This window comes from Trypanosoma rangeli, assembly GCF_003719475.1.
Source record: "Trypanosoma rangeli strain AM80 chromosome Unknown Tra_15.4_contig_00022, whole genome shotgun sequence".
NCBI lineage: Eukaryota > Euglenozoa > Kinetoplastea > Trypanosomatida > Trypanosomatidae > Trypanosoma > Trypanosoma rangeli.
In genome coordinates this window covers 74,144-91,916 of record NW_021705765.1, presented here as the reverse complement: position 1 = coordinate 91,916, position 17,773 = coordinate 74,144, and the positions used below count along the sequence as shown (strand labels likewise).

Below are 17,773 nucleotides of genomic sequence, written 5' to 3'. Positions count from 1 at the left end.
GTGCCCTTCCATCCCCCATCCCCCTTCCCCCTCCTTGCCCTCTTCACATACACACACACCAGCCCTTTTCCCGGAGCCTTCAATCTGCTGAAAACAAAAAAGAAATCATATATATAAAGCCACGTAAACGCATGTATATTTTCAAAACTCGAAAAAAAAATGGATTAGAAGGTAGTGCCCATGGAATAAAAACCCCTTAAAGCAATACGTAAAACACAAAATAATAATAAAACACAAACAAACAAACAGAAGAAAAAATCAATGTACAATTGTACATATATATATATATATATATATACATACATGTATATACAGGCAAATAGATAGACGTATTCTCTTAACTATGCAGTGGGAACCTTATCCCTCTCCATCACATCCATATTGAGTGGGCGTGCTTGCGGAAATAACTCAGCGTCGAGCAACAAAAGCTGATTGAAAAAGCCTTGATTTGGATAAATGGCAGGGCGCCCCTTTTTGGTCAGGCAGTACGCCTCATCGAGACGCATGCCCTGTTTTATCATAAGATATGCAATAACGGTGGTCGCCGAGCGCGACATACCAGCAAAACAATGTACTAGGCATCCTCTTGCTCTTTTTACGCTTTGATCAATGAAGTTAACTGCTTCTTCAAAGGTGACTCTGATATTAGCGCCCTCAATGTCATCGATACTGAGAGTCACATGTTCACCACCAATTGGGGGTACTGGGACGAGGTTCCTGCCCATGGTTAAAATATTTTGGATGGAAAGTTTATCGTACACCAGCTGGGACTGTGCACTTCGCAGACTACCACAATATACATAGTCAACGATGCGGTCGGGATAAATTTTGTTCCACATCATGCTAACATTAGGCAACTTTTCTTCCAAATTCTCCGAAATGTACATGCTGTATATGTTGGGTTCATTGTCAAGTACTAGTTTTAGTTTAGGAAACTTCTCAAGAACTTCTCGACTTGGAAATTGCGTAATACGATGATTCTCTGCCATGTAAATTACAGATAGCATTGGTATCGATGATGACATGGTAACAAGTTCTATCACGCTTTCTGGAATTTCGGCAAAGTCATTGTAATCCATACCAAGAGTGACTAAGTTCTGCAGATACATAAATGACTGCGGAAGCTGATGCAGTTGATTGTGACTAACATCAAGTCGCTCTAGTTGGCTTAAATTACCCAAACTATCTGGGAGTTCCGTCAGCTCATTGTATGAGATAATCAGGCTACGAAGTTTAACAAGAAACGATAGCTCATGTGGGATGCTCTTGAGGTTATTGTAGCTAAGATCCAAACGCATCACGTGAAGCAGGGGCGGGTCATACAGCTCCTTTGGAACTGTGTCCAAACCAAAATGGTACAGCAATAATTCTGTACTGCCTTTTTCACTACAAAAAGCAATCTCCTCCTCCCATGACAAATCATCAACTTCAGAGGCTTTGGGTAGCACTTTTTTCTTGTTTTCAGACTGCGATTTGAGCTTATCCAAGGGTGTTGTCGTAGTTGAAGCTGGATGATTCGTCTTCACGAGAGATCCAACGGGCAAATTCGCCTGCATCTCTAATTCTTCCAGAGCATTTACATTTGAAACGACACCTGTTGGGTAAAGAATGGCGTCTTTACAATCTCCTTTATGCTCAATAGTATGAATGAAATACGTCTGCATCTCATGACCTTCTCCATGGTTGTCGTTTAGAGCACATTTACCACACCGAATGTACGAAGCACATTTCAGACACTTAAACAAGACAATGGTCAAATCCACATGACAAAGCCCACAGGCAAGATTGTTCTTAAACGGGAGTCGAATAGACAAATCTGAATCTTTAGTGGCAGAGACACTGACTCGGCTTTCATCATCGACAAAGGAATCCACTAAATTGCCAAGCATACCACTCTCAAGCATAGGATCTTGACCTAGTACGTCCATAAGGCGGCATTCCTCACGAAAACTAAAATCTTGAGCCACCACAGCTTTTATAGCAGCAGACGTCAACTCAAACGGTTTGACAACCTGAGGTGGAGATGCACCCGCCATATCGGCCAAATAGGGGTGAGACAAAAGTTCCACTGCGGATGTTTTGGTCGTTAGCGCTTTTAAAATAAATCCCACAAGGGGTTGAGTGAGAATATGTACAGATTTTTCGACCTTCTCAGTGACATCATTCACAATAGTGTTACCCTCACTCGCACTAAAAAATGATTCCCATGTCTCCTTAAACACCGATGGAACCGCTGAGGCTGCGAGCAAACCGACACAAAAAGTGTCTAATGCGTGTTTTGTCGTTTGTTCCAACCCCCTAAGATCTTCAAGCACCCACGACGGAAGTGAATAAAAAGGAAACCCCGTTCCCTTATCCAATAAAACTTCTTGCCGCGTTAAAAACAGAGGACCAAAGTCCGCAAAAACGAAGCCAGTGTCTTTCTGATAAAAAACATTTGTTGGAGTAAGACATAAATTCGACACCCCATTTGAGTGAATAAAATGTAACCCGTTAAGAACATCCACAAGCATCCTCGGCAGCGTAAAAGAAGGGTCTTCATTGTTTGTAATTGGAGGAAACTTCCTATGGATAAAATCCCCGTCTACATACGGTTGTGTCGCAAAGCAGCCATCATCGTTTTCAACAATGTCCAGAAGATGTAATATGTTGTTGTGACGAGCTTCACGACAAAAGGCTAACTGTCGCAGCATTTCACTTGCGTCTGGCATGCTCTGAATTATTTTTAGTACCGATCGCTTTATAACTTTCAAAACGACCTCTTTTGTGGTAGTACGACTCGAATTCACAATAAATGACTCACAATTTCGCCCATTTCCAAGACACGCATATATTGTCAAACCAGCCCGTTTCTGAGACTGTGCATAGCGCATCCCAATATTACCAAAACTAAGGCCAGCGTCACCGTGTCCACTGCAATTTCCATTCGTTTTATCAGGGCTGGAAAGTGCAGCCCCACTAGTACTGTGCAGTAACGTGCCCCCAAAGAGAGGGTGACGCAACAACTGCATAATGGTAGGTCGATTCCTGAAATCACGATTGAGACACCACATAACAACCTCCCGAAACTTTGTTTCTGAAAGCCAATCTGGACTCGGAAATTCAATTTGTCCATGCAGCACAACATCTCGTACCATTTCAAAGGGTTTACCCTCAACATCCAGCGGCTCCGTGCCGTAGGCAAGTCGATACATTAGCAGTCCAAATCCCCATACATCCACCTTGGCAGGATCCACTACGGTAGAGTCATTCTTCAAAAACACTTCAGGTGGCATACAAGCCAACTCACCATTAAAAACAAGGCTGTCCAAACTTTCTGATGCAAAAATATGTCCAAATCCAGCATCAGCAATACAGGCGGTGCCATTATTATTGATGAGAATGTTGTCAAGCTTTAGGTTATGATGGTATATTTCATGAGAATGGAGGACACGCAAACCAATAGCCACATCATGTAGCAGAGAAAGTAACTGCTCTTTTACCATGTTGCCTACAAGATATTCACAACTGCCATTTTCAACATATGGAGTAACAAAAATAATATTCTCATGGTATCCATCATCTAGCACATCTACGCAGCGCAGTACGTTATCGTGGATCAGGTTGGCCAATACACTTTGATCATCCAAAACCTGACTAGCAACCTCCATACGCGTGACGAATGTTGTCACCTTGAAAACGCATTCTGTTGGTTGTTCAAATAAATTGTTGAAAGATGCTCGGTCTGTCGAAACTTTGTCCCCCAAACTTGGCCTGGCTTCCTTCGCTGACCCGTCTTTTATTTTTCCGCTTTCATCCATTGCTACCCTAACGAAAAAACTACGTCCCACAGTTCCTGTGGGAAAGGCTCGCAGAACAGTGTACTTTCCCACAACTTCCCCTGGAACAAACTCTCCAGTGCACATGACAGCTGCTCGATTAGAAAATAACAAGTCCGGATGGGCCAAAAACAGTGCCGCATATGGGCTTTGACAAAGCTCCTCTATGCTATTCTCAAGCTGAGCGTACGATCGTGCGTCCATAAGTCCCAGGTTTCTGTTCGTCAACGCAGACAAGATTTCAGTTGCAACACTGCCTCCATTGGCATTCTCCAATGTGCAATTGTTCTCCCGTGCTGTTTCCTTCGCTTTCTCTCGGCTATGCGGGACGCTGCACTCTCCAAAGGAGATACATACACCCATAACTCTTTTTTTTTCTTCGTTTGGTCCTTGCCTTCCTCTATATATGTATAGAAGTGGCCCGCGTTTTTCAACGTGAATGCCTCCCTCGCCACCGAGCGAAGCTTATCCCTTTTCCCTTGTTTATCTCCTCCTACACCACTCGATATAGCGAGTCACTACCCGCTTATCCACCACGCCTTATTTCCGTTTTGCTCACCCCTTCTCGGTTGAGGTACTCTCACCACCGTCTTAGTCTTAGGCAGCCCTTCAAACAAGCAAATATATATATATATGCGGCAAACAACAACAAGACCAAAAAATAAATATATATATGAAAGGAAAACACACATGCACAAGAATCACCACGACAGGCCGGCATGTACAACTCGCAGCTTATTCCATGTATCGGCCAAGCAGCGCCAGACACCACTCCAAAACGGAAAGATGGCGTCAACGGAATATATTTTTTTTTTGTGGGTTTCCGTCACAAATATGCACAAAAGACAAAGGCCCAATAAACACATGTCGCTCAAAAAAAAAAAAAAAAAAACAAATCATAAATCGCAGATACCATCGCAAAACAAAAGAACTGGGATTAATTAAAGCAAGTGCCTTGAAGAAGTAAGACTCACCCCATCCTCATATCTCTTTCGTCTTGCTTCTGCGGCTCCGCGCGCACAATGTGTCAAACGTCGTTAAATCAACGCAGCACCTTTTTCCCAAGACGTACTTCTCCCGACAGCACCTTCTGCAGTAACTCATTGGCGTCATCAACTGATTCAATTCCGTCAAGAAGCTTGTAGCGGATTACATCATGCTTCGCTGCCCGTAATAATAACAGCTGATTGGCTGCGGCATTCTGAGCACTGTCGGCCACCTCTGGCAGGCCAAGACCACCCCGAAGGGCAGCAAGCAGTGCATCACGATCGGCATGCCCCTCAAGGAATAGAAGAGGTTCATTGCGAAAAGTGTTGTGAACACGGTCAAGAGTAAACGCAGAAGTAAGTGACACCACACACAGTGGTGCTCGTCCACTTGCACGCAGTGTATTCGGTGAACAAAAATCTATCAATAACTGTGTGGTTAAGCGAACCGGACGCACGGGTAATGCTGGCTTACCGTGGCTACTACTACTACTACTACCTACCACCACTACCACCGGCACCAGCAGCAGTGCCATTCCCGCCCTTGTCACTGTCGTTTACGTTAGGTCTGTCCGTAGCATTTTCAGTCGCGGTAGCCGATTTGTCAGAAACATTTGTTGCAGACTCCAACAAGAATTTGGCAATAGGTTCGTAGGCTATCTGTTTCCCCGGGTAGACCACCGTCTTGATCTCGCCATCAGTGGCATTGAGAACGGCAATGCTCGGAAATGCCTGTACTCCAAACTCCGCTGCGAGTTCATTTTTCACCTGCCCACCAACAAAACAAAACGGCATAGACTTCAAACGTGGGGAGTGTGACAAGACAGAGAAAATAGCAGGAACACGTTGCTTCGAGGAGAAGAGAACCACCACCTTCTTCTCAGGTGCCATGCGCACTGCCTTCCTCAGGGCATCGCTGCTCGCAATTGTTTTTATGCCAGCAGAAGTTATTTGACTCATCGCGCTGGATTGAATCGCCCCCGCCTGTCGCGGCCCACCGTACTCCTGTGCCTTGTTAATATCCTTCTCACCCACGTTCCAGTATTTAATAGTTGGAAAGCCACGAACGCCAAACTGGTGTCCAAGCTGCGAGTGTTCGTCCGCATTGATAGCACCCACACGTATGGTGCCTTGAACAGCCTGAGCAAACTTCTCCCACTCCGGGTGAATTTTGCGGCAGTGCCCGCACCACGGGGCATAGAAGAGAATGTAGACTGGCTTGTGTGAAGACACGAATCGATTAAAACTTGCAGGCGTCAGCTCCACAACACCAGAGGACTTCGTAAACGGAAATCCCTCAACACCCTTGCTTGTAAGCAGTATCATCTGAAAAAAAAAATTAGCAAAACAAAAATGGTTGTGAAGGGACGCCGAGATGCAAGCATCCGCAGCGTTTGACTCAATGGCTTCATTGGCTCCTTCTTCGCTCAATATCTTGTCTGCTTCCTATAAATTAAATACCAATACAACGTTGTTGTGCGTGTATGTGTTGTTTTGTGGCCGTGGAAGAATTATATATGCAGAAGGAAGGCAGAATGCTAATTCCTTGACGCTTTCTCTGCTACTCGGGAATTCTGCCTACGTTCCGTCCTACTTTCATTTTCCCGCATAGTAATGAAGGCACACAAGAGGAGGAAGACAACAACAAAAAAAAAAAGCAAATAGAATGTGAAACACACGCGACAAATAGTGAAAAACAAACAAAATCAACATTATGGCAATAAAGGGAATGAATCATAGTGCCTACACACTTCTTCATCCAAAAAGGGAAAGAGAGGGGGTAAGGAAGGCAGTGAGACGCCCTTCCCTTCTCCTCTTCCCAATTATTTCATCGCAGCTCTGGGGGCTGAAAAACACCACATACCCAGGCACACACAGGCACAGCAGCATCGAGACAAAAAAAAATAAAAAAATGACCAACGTAACATCACCACACTGCGCATGTGCATAAATGAAGATGGGAAAAGGCAAAAATAAAATAAAATGCGTAACAGGTAAAAGCGGCATCCTTCACCTTCACACAAACGCAACAAATAGTACTTACTTAACCCTGAACCATTGCATCGCCCCACCCAAAGCAACGGAAGAAACTTCCCCACAAAAAGGAAAAAAACAAAAAAAACAAAAAAACAAACAAACAAATGGAGCAAAACAAGTTTTTTTTTTTTTTAACCCAACGCCATCACATGACGACGCATCCACACACTTGTAATAATTGCAGTTACCACCAGCATGATCCCTGCAACAAGCAAACCCTGTTCACTCTCCACGAAGTCTTCCAGTCCGACAAAATTTGTCCCAAACCACGATGTGATTAATTCGAGTGGGATGAAAAAGGTTGTGAAAAGTGTCAAAATGCGGAGATGATCCTCCAGCATGTACGCTGCGACAGAAAACTGAAGCGTGAGAAGGGAACGGGACTGATCATGCAGTTCATCAGCAAGAGACAAGGCATGAGAAAGATAAAGAATCTCTCTTTGATCCTCCAATTCTATGGGTAAGTTTAACGCACTCAAAAGTTTCGTGTAGCTGCGTTGGGTCTCACGAAGAAAGTTAGCGTGAATCTTTGATCGTCGGTTAATAATGTGCAGCTGCGCAAGAATCGTGGAAATACCATTCATTTTCATAGAAGACTCAAATAAGAACATTTCAAACTCATCAATACGTTCCGCATATTTGTAATCCAAACCCTGTATACTCAAAGTGGCGCCGTGAACGAGTCTTCGCACGATGCCAATCCATGGACCTCGGTGTAGTCCACTTGTCGCCCAGTTGACCAAAAACGCTTCGAGAAACGGCATTCGATAACGGTGAACTGTAACTATCCGCCATTGCCCGGAAATTAAATCTAATTTAGTGCCGCCTCCGTCTTTTTGAGAAATCTTTTCAGCTTGCCGAACACTCAAGTACGGCGTACTCACTTTGTCTCCGCCTTCAATCAACGTCAGATTTTCCTTCAATAAAAAGATATGCAGGCGATCTGTCAACTCAATCATATTAACCTGGGAAGACATCCCATGTTGAGGACTCCTCCCAGTCAGTGCCTTCTCTCGACCACAACGCATACTAGCCTCGTCCTCATCGCCTATTTTTAGGGTATCGTCTTCGTCCTCACCGTTTTCTTGCAACTTGGAATATTTTGCCCGCCGTGTACCATTTGACACAGTCTCGCGAAAGTTTTTTACCTCATCGTGAAAAAAAGTAGAAAACCAACGTGGATTTTGTCGCGCATAACGCAAGGTCAAACACGCCCAGTTATCCTCAATATAAACAAATGGCAAAGCGCGCGCTTTATGACTAACCTTGGGTATCATGTCCGGTGGTAGGTTTTCTCCACGAAGGGCCTCCATAGCGTGAGCCACAAACTCACCTTCTCCCAAAAACGAATCATTAACCCATAATTGGCTTCGCCCGGCAACATCCAACCAACGTACACCGGTGCTTGTAGAGACCTCTGTGGTGGTAATAAATTGAGCATGCGTATCTGAAAGCACTTTTTTACCTACACCCGTGTTCTGCTGAACGCCACCAGGAATAGACGTCTCTTTGGGGGAATTGCCATCCATACTATTGCCAGTAGCAGCACTTTCCCCTTTCCCAGTGCCATGATACGCGTTGTTGGTGCTCCCCAAATACCGCCGCCCCGTGGCAATGGAACACGGTAGAAATAAAACCGCCCTACACCCACAGAGACGCCACATAAAGGAGTTACGACACCAATGCTGGAGTTGTGACGGGAACTTTTGAGGTGACAATAAACATACAAACACCCACAAGTTGCCCCTTCCAACTGTGTCCGACGCCGCGTTGTCCCGCCCCACCGCCACCACCCCCACCCCCGATTCACTTAGCGCAAAGAAGAAGAAAAGGAGTAGACCCCCAAAGACAATTGACGCCAAAAGAATTGTGTAATGATCACTAACACGGTTGCAACGGATGTGATAGTAGTGGGAATGACAGCGGCATCAACAACAACAAAAAGCATTGCCACCGCGCAACGCTACCCACAGTCACTGATCAGGAACAACGTTGAACATACATATGTATGCATCTATGTGACACTCCAGAGGACAGAAATAAAACAAATAATGAAAAAAAAAAAAAACAATAGATCAAAAACAACAACCTAAAACATATTTGCAGAGGCTAATGTTCAAACCCCTTTTCAGACAATCGTCCCGACCGTGCCCGTTGGAAAATCTTCTCCAGCCACTGGATTTCATCCCTTTCCTTTCACCGCTTTGTTTTCACCTCCTCCAACTCCTCGCACAACATATGCTGATTTTTGACAAGGTACTCGTCAATGGCATCGTGCTCCACGACAGAAATCAGGTCAAACGGCAAAAATCCATAACGAAAAGGGGGCGTTCGGACGATTAATGGCAAAATTATAGTGCCGACAAATCCCCTGACCCGGGTTGATGCGGACAATGGAGTAGAGTGTTATGGCACCCTTGCCGCCCACAACCAAACTCAAACCCACGCACAATCCACAGTTGGGTCGGTTAGAATGATTAACCAAGTCAAGCAGCAGCACCATACACACCTCTGATGGGTCTGGTCGTTTCATACAGCGGCGCAGGTAGTGGCGTGGGCGACGCCACACAGATGAGCCATCGTAAAAGTTCAAAGGAGGCATGTGCTCCGCACGTGCCAAAACCAAACGTGTAATGCGTCTAAATGTGTCTACTGAAAACGGGGGTTCAAGTTTTTCATGAATGGCAGTAATATTGCTATGAAACTTCTTCGTCATTTCCTCGTAGCTTTGTCGCTGCCACGTGTCGAGTGCCATACCGTACATACCAAAAAATAAACTGTTCATTAAAATCCTCATCGTCATTCATTCTAGCCCAAGGCATGGCTCCACCACGCAGAATGTGCGTGATGCGCTCCATTTCTTCCTCATCTTGTGCATGAGTGATATCCGGAAGACTAGCGATAATGGCACTAAACTGAAGAACTAGGTAAAACTGAGGGGTCATAATCTTAAACTATTCTTCTATCACCGCATTGCAAACATCCTCCAATAACACGTGACGAAGCGCGTTGGGCTTAGTTCCAATGTTAGAAACTGTGTAGAGGCTTGCAAGTGGAATAGTGGCAATTAGTTTATTGGCCTCCAACGGTTTACTGCTGGTAGATAAAAATAAACCTCGCAGCTGTGATGAGCGGATCCCAATAAAAGTGTCTTGGTGCAGAGTCATTCCAAAGTGACTACGGCATGCCCCATAAAAATATCCCGGAAGCGTCGATAATTTACCATACAATTCCTTCCCAACATCTGCGTGGCGACGAGTGATAGACAGCATGGCGTGGATGTCTCGCACCACCGTAAGTTCAGGGCCTCACACTGTATGCGTATTGTGCTCCCTATTAGGGTCTGTGACGTCGTCGTTGCCAGCCGTCCCCCACGCCGCGCCCTCCTACTTCTCCCATGCCCCCAAATTCACTGTGGATACCAATAAAAAGCAAAGAAAAAATAAGCGAGAAGCACCAACAACTTCACAAACACACACATACATACAGAAAGAGAAAGATATCCAACTCTGTACGCACAGCATACTGGGAAACAAAAACGTGGAGAAAAAAGTTATCGATGCAAACAATAAAAATAAAAAAGATTATTCCATACCAACAATAAGCATATTTTATTTTTATTTTTCCCACATGTTGTAGTTGCTGTTGTTTTATTTGATTACACTGCCAAATCCACAACTCAATAGATCCAAAGGTAAATGAAAGTGTCGTTAAAAACAAAAACAAAAAACAACATCCGGCGATGGTCCCCTCTTCCTCCTCTCGCTTAAACGCATCGCGTTTAGCTCAGCGGCGGAGGCGACGACGAAGACGACGACTGCGACGGTGAAGGATGAGAAGTGTACATAAAGTCCGCAATTAACGCGAGATGATCCGATGGATACCGCTTGTTGGGTAACGCAACATTCTCCGACAACTCGCTCTCTGGTGGAATGGGGACAGTGCGCAACACGGAAAGACGTGTTGGCGCAAAAAATATGTAATCAATGACTTCACGAAATGTCATGGTGTAATTTGACCAGGGCATGTTTTCACCTGTCTCGCTATACGCATCCTTCAGCTGCAATGGTGCCTTAAGGGTCTCTCGGAAGGCCTCGAGTGGCGTCTGGTGCTTGACTTGCTCAGTCGCCGGCACCGCTGATGACGCCACCTTTTCGCTCTCCTCGGTTTCTTCTGTACTGACACTCAGCATGCGATCACACCCCCAATAGAAAAGTTCCCCCTTCTTCCAGGAATGATGTTCCGCCTCTGTCTGACCGCTGGTAAGAAGTTTGTAGCCGCCCGTTGTGTGAGTAAAGTTAAAATCCCCACAGAGTAGCACACAAGGCCGCGACGCAGCAAAATTGTTCAGTTTCTGTAACAACATGTATGCCTGCAACAAACGTATATGGCATGCGTTGGCGTGATAAAAGAGGTGCGTGTTACCAACTAGTAGTTCTTCCTGGGTATGAAGGTCTTTCAATAGAATCAAGGCCCCAATGGAGGTGACGTGCTCAAGTGCCTCCCGAAATTCAGGGTAAAGTGACACACGTGCCGCCAATTCTGGGTGATCCTCCTGCAGGGTAAGCCAGTTCAATGGGAAATCAAGTGCTTCATCCATACAAAAACGAGTTCGCCTCCAGAAGCATGCACAACCCTCTTTTACACCACCACTCTTGTTAGTATAACGCCCATCATAACCACAGTGACGTAAGACACGTTCAAAGAATTGTTGGTACACTTTCTTCCCACATTCCTGCAGACAAATCACATCGGCCTTGTATGCGAGAAGTTCTTGTACAATGCGCACTTGACGATACTCCAATGACAAGATGTCGTCGGTCGCAAAAGGGTAAATACGTCTTTTCGCTGTGTTTGTACTACAAAACTCATCGTGAAGGACATTGTAGGTTACCACCCTAAAAACAGGTGCCTCTGTTGGCTGCACAGTGTGTTTCCACCGATCCACAGGAGGCAATGCAGCACGGACAAGGGGTAACTCAACCTGCGTCCAAAGTCCAGAGTCTCCCTCAGGAGATACACGCAGTAGCAAAGACTTCTCTACATGCTCCTCCAAGGGAGTAAAAACAGCATCCGTGGAAATGACGCGTACAGTGGCGTGCTCGCTTGCATCGGTGGCACATAAACACCATTCATATTGAATGCTAATCTCTGGTGCAAACAATGTAGTCACGCCGGAGCAAACAGCCGGTACTCCCACATAAAGCGCAGAGGGTGGGACAATAGATGTTATGGTGGGGACGTTGTATTTAACATTCACAGTAGTCAAACCTATTAACATGTGTTTGGCCCGCTTCCAGAATACGCTGTTAGGTACAGATGCATCTAAAGGCTTCAGGGTTATTGGGGCTGCAGATGTTGCTTGCCCTTCCACCTCTTCTTCATCGCCTTCCAAACCAAAAACCTTAATGGATGGAGCCTCTTTGAGTAACTCGTCTCTCGTCACTCGTCGTCCTTTCTTCTCTCCCTTCTGTTGAACCAGTAGAATCTGAAGCCGTTCAATTGCCGTAACCGCTGCCTCGTCTTCACTTCTAGCCATATTCTTTCGCCAGATGGAACCCAAAAAATCATCGAGCTGTAAACAAATATCTAAAGTGACAATATTACTATTGACAGGATGTAGCACAACAACCGTATTGGGTTGTCGCGCCATTCGCGTAATACTCGGCTTCGACTGCGGTACACTTACCGTAGCGTTGGCCTTCGGTCCAAATTTCTTGTAGCGCCAGTGGGGTGTGAGGCCCAGTACACACCCAATGACCTGGTACAAGCTGGAGCTGTATCGAATCGTCGTGAGTGGTAGAGCGGGGCGCCACGCTGTGTGAAACTGCAAACGGTTCTAGTAGGTTAATGAATATGTAGCAAATAATTGTACCACCACCAGCAACACGAATAACAAATAGACCGCTATGCAGCAAACGTCCTTCAACGCCTCCTATGCCGAAAAATGCACTGTTGACCAAGAAACACAGTACAGTAGGAAAAAAAAAAAACATGTAGTAAAAGATACGCATGCAAACGTGTAAACGCGACAGATAGGCAGACGGACGCCCCCCCACACCTTTTTTTTCTCTCGTTGTTCGCCTTGTCCTCTTTGTTGCGCTCCGTCTTTCATGAAATCAGTGCAAATCCTCTTTCCCCAGCATTTCCACTTCAGTGAGGTGCAGATACCGTCACAGTGAGTTTGGAACGATGCGGTCACGTAGATCCAGCGCATTGAACCAAACAGTTTGCTCGAGTATGTTGAGGTCACGCAGCATCGGTACGATGTAGACATACCAGCCTTTGCGAGACTGATGGCAGAGCCACGCCACCATCGCCAGCACCGCGGTGGCCATCAACGTGGTCATAGTCACGTTAACTAGAAAAAAAGTTGCTGGGTCAAATGGAACCGTCGTCTGTGGTTTCACCTGTCCCTTGGCATTAACATCGTAGAGTGAAACTGTCGCGTCCGCAAGGAGAAAAATAATGGCCATCATCAGAAAAAGACCGGCAAGGCCAAAGGAGATAAACACCAGAAAATACCAGGCAAAGCGATGCCATAGCAGTGGCAAGGCTGTGCTCATGGCATTGACAATTATGAGAAGTGTGAAGACTGGCCCTAGTGTATCTGTAACAGACATGGTAACTTGCCGTACTCTATCATCACAGAAAAAGCGTGCATACAAGAACAAAAAGAGCATTCAAAAAAGGACCGATAACACACACATACACACACAAGTGAAACAATAAAGCAACACCTCATACAAATGCACACATACAAAGACAGTGGGGCACAACAACAGCAACAAACAACATCATCCTCAGTAGGGGTCGGAGAACTCCATAAGAAACCAGCAACTCGTCTGTGGTAGTGGCATCATGAGAGTAACAACCACGACGAAAACACAGCCAGATAAAGGGGAACAAGAGAACAACACCGGCTAGTGTTTTTCTAACGCCAAAAATAAAAACCCACACGCCTTGCAATTACGTACATATCTACACACATCAAAAAGAGTGTGCCTTTGTTTATACAGGCGTGCATTCACATCATGCCATTTACGCCCCCTCCCCCCCCCCCCACCACAGCAAGTAACCCGCATTTTATTATCATTTTTACTTTCGCTCTGTGTGTTCTCATTCTGTCCCTCATTTGCTCCATAAACCGCACCCAAGCCTGCCCTGTTCATCCAACGGTGTGTTGCGTCAATCTCACTCACGACGCCAACCCTTACAACAAACCCCAGTCGATTTTGGACTTCTCATCTTAGTTCTGACTCAGTCCGTGTCCTGGTCATCCACAGCGTTACAGCGTTTGTATATCATGTCCTCCAGGGCGTCTACTGTCGTTGGCAGATGTTCCCGTGAAAGGGGCAAAGTGAGGGGCCCACCATCAGGTCTCACTGCGGTTGCCAATTCTCCGGAAAGCTTGGGATGTGAATTAAAGTGCTCCGAGGCTGGGTCTATCACAAATTTTACCTCCACATCAAAAAACATGCGAAACTTGGCAAGGCTGGTGGCTGTAAAGCCGCGATCAAGGTAAGTAGAGAAGACAAGGCAACGCGCCGGATCCACATGAATTTTTTCGGCCCCGCGAAGAAAAATGTCAATATGAGGACGACCTTTGATGTGGCGATCATGCGCCTCTTCCCCATCAATAGAGGCAAGAAACAGTGTCATCAACTCAGGATTGTAGTGCAGCAGAGCCTTGAGACTTCGCGTGTACGTCACCACCGCAAGCGCAATGCCGTTGTGGGCAAGATCCTTCAGCAGCGCGTACATCAAGGGGTTCACGCGGGGGTTCACACGAGACATTATTTCCGCCATTTCAGCCACCTTTGCATTCGCCAATCCGTATCGTGTCTCAACAATCTCCGCGTCGTCTGGGGTGCCCAGGGCAAGATCAATCCCACGGGACAACAAGACATTGTGAATGCCACTAAACGCAATCTCACGCTTCTCTGCCTGGTAAACAACTTTTTCAAAGTATTCTGATGGCGTTAAGGGTTTGATTTCACGAAGGTGCAGTGCTCGGTAATTCTCAAACAGAGACTCAAGCGTTTTATACCAAGCCGCATAGTTGATCTCCATGATGTCGTCAAACAATGCCTCGCAAAGAAAGATGGCACCGTCAAATTCCCCCTCGTTGTTGCTCATCAACCGTGGCACAGACACTTGTCGCTTGGCTGAATATCGGTGAAACCCCGTGTGAAGATGAATCCGATGCCCGTTACCATGCACAAACCGAATACTGTCTCCCTCAATAAGTTCATAGATGATGTAGTCATTATCTACCGTGGTACGTAACGTTGCCCCACGCCAAGAAATTGTAAACTTGACAACCGTCAATCCCGCGGGAAAACATGGATCTAAGGAAAGCGTCCGTTGACCCAGTTTGAGTCCCCCGATGCCGCTAACAATAGCAACCCAGGAAGAAGACATTGCACCAAAATTAAGTCCCTCATCGGCGGTGTAAATGACATTATCCACGTCTAGACTCAACAATGAGCGTAATAACGGCATACCATGCGAAAAGCTTCCGTTAGATTTAAAATCCATTGCCGAAATGATAGCAAGAGCCTCGGGTGAATCATATGTACAAAGTGCCTCATAGTGGGCCAAATTTTTTGCTAAGTCCTTTTTTTCAAACATATCTTGGTACAAAATCATTCCCAACAATACCTCTGGAACATCAACAAGCATGTGGCGGAAAATTGCGAGAGGATGGTAGTTCATTGACAATGGATGCTTAGGACGTTCCGCCTTCCATTCTTCAAGTGTATTAAAGTAGTCATGCACCATGTACACTCCCAAGCAATCCTTACGACGTACCACAATACCGTCGGAGGTGGATCTAAAATTTTCCAGCTCGGATTCATCCATATCAATTTGCTTTAACAGACGCACCATCGCCGCCTCTCCAAGTAAACTCCTTTGTTGCTCATAAAGATCTAAGGCATACCGCAAATGCATTTTGGCAGATAAATGAATATAAAAGTTTCCAGAGGCTGTACTATTGTACTCATCAGGTCCTGCAATATTATCCAGACGAAAAGAGGCTTCACTCTCCACCCATTCTCCCAACTGAGGCCACACACGCGCAGTTTCTAGCATGAGCTCTAGAAGCCATAGACGATCCGTTTGATCAATATTTTCTGCAGCAGCGAAAAAAAAGTTAATAACATACCCAATTTCAGCATTAACATATAATCGTGCCTGACTCACAATGTTGTAGTGTTGACATTCCGTCCCTTTAATGGTGCTCCGTGGAAAGACGGCGCCGTGTTTTAGTGAAATACGATGAGCGTTAACTCTTGCTTGTGGTAAAAGTGAATACAGGCTTCGGATCAAAGCCAAGGCTTGCGGAGGCGACGTCAAGGTGTAGAAAATACCATGGTACAGGTACTGATGAAAATCATACAACAAACTTTTTCTAGTGGAAGAACACCCTCCCCGCGATAACCCATTATGTAGATTATGGGAAACACAAAAGAGTCGAAAAGCATTAAACAGTAGCGAGAGACGTAAGCGATGTTGTGTCAGTTCTTCTTGCTGATTTAAATCAATATAAAAACGGTCCCAGAATTTATCCAGTATCAAACGTTGATCGTCTATTATTTCTGAAAGGCTAGGAAATGAACTAGTAGTAGGAATCACACCCGTGTGGTGTCGGGACAAAAACGTTAGCGTTACTTTCAAGGGCATTGAGTCAGTGCTAAGAGACAAAACAAATCGCTTCCTAAAAGACATGCTCTTGCTTCGGGGGTTCCCAAAGGAAGCAACAGTGATGCCCCCATACCCGGGGTCACTCTCGCTATCACTAGGGTGCGACACAGCCGCCGTAGAAAAATTCATATCCATTAAACTGTCGTCTCCTGTTTCGGACAAGACCTGATCCTCTGCTGCAAGTTTTGAAGCGCCTCCTTTGTACTCCACAACACAGGTAGATTGCGTAGACGTACTCACCACAATGCCTGAGGTGCGGGACTGTAGCAGAACATCATCAGCATTGTCACCGCGCAGAACATTCCACTCTCTCAAATCCACCGTCAGTGTTACAAGAAACTCCAAGGTATATGAAGGAAAAGTATCATCCGATCCTAAAAAATTTACAATGTTTGTGGGAGGAAGGTACGTAGGGGACTCAGAGAATTGAAGATCACCAAACGATGACCCAAGTAAAAAATTGGAGTATACAACTTCTGCTCCCCATAAATCCAGCTCCTTCATGGAAACAACACGGCGATAGGCACCATCAAACATCAGTCTACCATCCCCACTCATTACACCAATACATTCACCATAATATGTTGCACTACGCAAATCAAGCCGTCGAGAAGGCATGGCCCGCAGGGTGCCACAATCGCCATCAATAAGACAGTCAAGATGGATATCACAAACGGTGGCCCCAAGCTGCATCTCGTCGGGTAGGGCTTCACTCTTAATGTGATTATCAATTGGAACACTGTGGTATACTCCATTCACAAAGACACTTGTTTCAAACCCTATTGTGTCACCTTCACTCCGGTGTCGAACACCCAAAGATCCGTTAGTGCCGTACATCACCCCATCTGTTACACTACTGGAGACGTATGCAGCAGCATCGGTTCCCTGCACAATGTCCCAACCATCCAGCAAAAAAATGGGTCGTTTTGCTACTTCATATTCACGAGCCAATGGATTTCGCCGCCCAAACGGTAGGTGCCGTTGATCTTCTCTCATTCCTTTACTCTAAAATACTCAAATCACCCTCGTTTTCTTTTCTTCCTTTGCTTTTGGCGTTGATTCCGTTTTGTGTCTCTCTTATATGTTTCTGTTTGTCTTTTCTCTTGTTATACCTATGTTATTTTGTTGATATTTGTTCCCCGCCTCCCTCCCTTTTCGTTACGTTTCCACAGCAGTGGCAAACTTCGCAAGAAACACTTCCTCCTGGCTCCAGAAGCCTCTCCC

General features: G+C 45.6%; 8 protein-coding genes across 8 annotated transcripts, besides 7 other annotated features; all 8 read right to left on the bottom strand.

Annotated features, from left to right (window-relative positions):
* Positions 1 to 215: 215 nt before the first annotated feature.
* Positions 216 to 262: a microsatellite.
* Positions 263 to 272: 10 nt separating this feature from the next.
* Positions 273 to 312: a microsatellite.
* Positions 313 to 341: 29 nt separating this feature from the next.
* Positions 342 to 4,181, bottom strand: TraAM80_01140 (putative dual specificity protein phosphatase; the record flags this gene model as incomplete). Its single annotated transcript, XM_029378193.1, has 1 exon — positions 342 to 4,181. The coding sequence occupies one exon, from the start codon at positions 4,179 to 4,181 to the stop codon at positions 342 to 344; it is 3,840 nt and encodes a 1,279-aa protein (XP_029242043.1).
* A 510-nt stretch (positions 4,182 to 4,691) lies between these two features.
* Positions 4,692 to 4,714: a microsatellite.
* Positions 4,715 to 5,299: 585 nt separating this feature from the next.
* Positions 5,300 to 6,130, bottom strand: TraAM80_01139 (thioredoxin; the record flags this gene model as incomplete). The annotated part of the gene is made up of 1 exon (XM_029378192.1): positions 5,300 to 6,130. One exon carries the CDS (start codon positions 6,128 to 6,130, stop codon positions 5,300 to 5,302), a length of 831 nt encoding a protein of 276 aa, XP_029242042.1.
* A 773-nt stretch (positions 6,131 to 6,903) lies between these two features.
* Positions 6,904 to 6,946: a microsatellite.
* A 26-nt stretch (positions 6,947 to 6,972) lies between these two features.
* TraAM80_01138 (metal ion transporter, MIT family) lies at positions 6,973 to 8,505 on the bottom strand (the record flags this gene model as incomplete). Its single annotated transcript, XM_029378191.1, has 1 exon — positions 6,973 to 8,505. The coding sequence occupies one exon, from the start codon at positions 8,503 to 8,505 to the stop codon at positions 6,973 to 6,975; it is 1,533 nt and encodes a 510-aa protein (XP_029242041.1).
* Positions 8,506 to 8,878: 373 nt separating this feature from the next.
* Positions 8,879 to 8,929: a microsatellite.
* A 208-nt stretch (positions 8,930 to 9,137) lies between these two features.
* On the bottom strand, positions 9,138 to 9,596 carry TraAM80_01137 (uncharacterized protein; the record flags this gene model as incomplete). Its single annotated transcript, XM_029378190.1, has 1 exon — positions 9,138 to 9,596. The coding sequence occupies one exon, from the start codon at positions 9,594 to 9,596 to the stop codon at positions 9,138 to 9,140; it is 459 nt and encodes a 152-aa protein (XP_029242040.1).
* A 199-nt stretch (positions 9,597 to 9,795) lies between these two features.
* TraAM80_01136 (uncharacterized protein) lies at positions 9,796 to 10,113 on the bottom strand (the record flags this gene model as incomplete). Its single annotated transcript, XM_029378189.1, has 1 exon — positions 9,796 to 10,113. One exon carries the CDS (start codon positions 10,111 to 10,113, stop codon positions 9,796 to 9,798), a length of 318 nt encoding a protein of 105 aa, XP_029242039.1.
* Positions 10,114 to 10,622: 509 nt separating this feature from the next.
* Positions 10,623 to 12,494, bottom strand: TraAM80_01135 (2,5-phosphodiesterase; the record flags this gene model as incomplete). The annotated part of the gene is made up of 1 exon (XM_029378188.1): positions 10,623 to 12,494. The coding sequence occupies one exon, from the start codon at positions 12,492 to 12,494 to the stop codon at positions 10,623 to 10,625; it is 1,872 nt and encodes a 623-aa protein (XP_029242038.1).
* A 520-nt stretch (positions 12,495 to 13,014) lies between these two features.
* Positions 13,015 to 13,464, bottom strand: TraAM80_01134 (uncharacterized protein; the record flags this gene model as incomplete). The annotated part of the gene is made up of 1 exon (XM_029378187.1): positions 13,015 to 13,464. One exon carries the CDS (start codon positions 13,462 to 13,464, stop codon positions 13,015 to 13,017), a length of 450 nt encoding a protein of 149 aa, XP_029242037.1.
* A 77-nt stretch (positions 13,465 to 13,541) lies between these two features.
* Positions 13,542 to 13,609: a microsatellite.
* Positions 13,610 to 13,616: 7 nt separating this feature from the next.
* Positions 13,617 to 13,641: a microsatellite.
* Positions 13,642 to 14,101: 460 nt separating this feature from the next.
* TraAM80_01133 (glycosyl hydrolase) lies at positions 14,102 to 17,545 on the bottom strand (the record flags this gene model as incomplete). The annotated part of the gene is made up of 1 exon (XM_029378186.1): positions 14,102 to 17,545. The coding sequence occupies one exon, from the start codon at positions 17,543 to 17,545 to the stop codon at positions 14,102 to 14,104; it is 3,444 nt and encodes a 1,147-aa protein (XP_029242036.1).
* Positions 17,546 to 17,773: the final 228 nt, after the last annotated feature.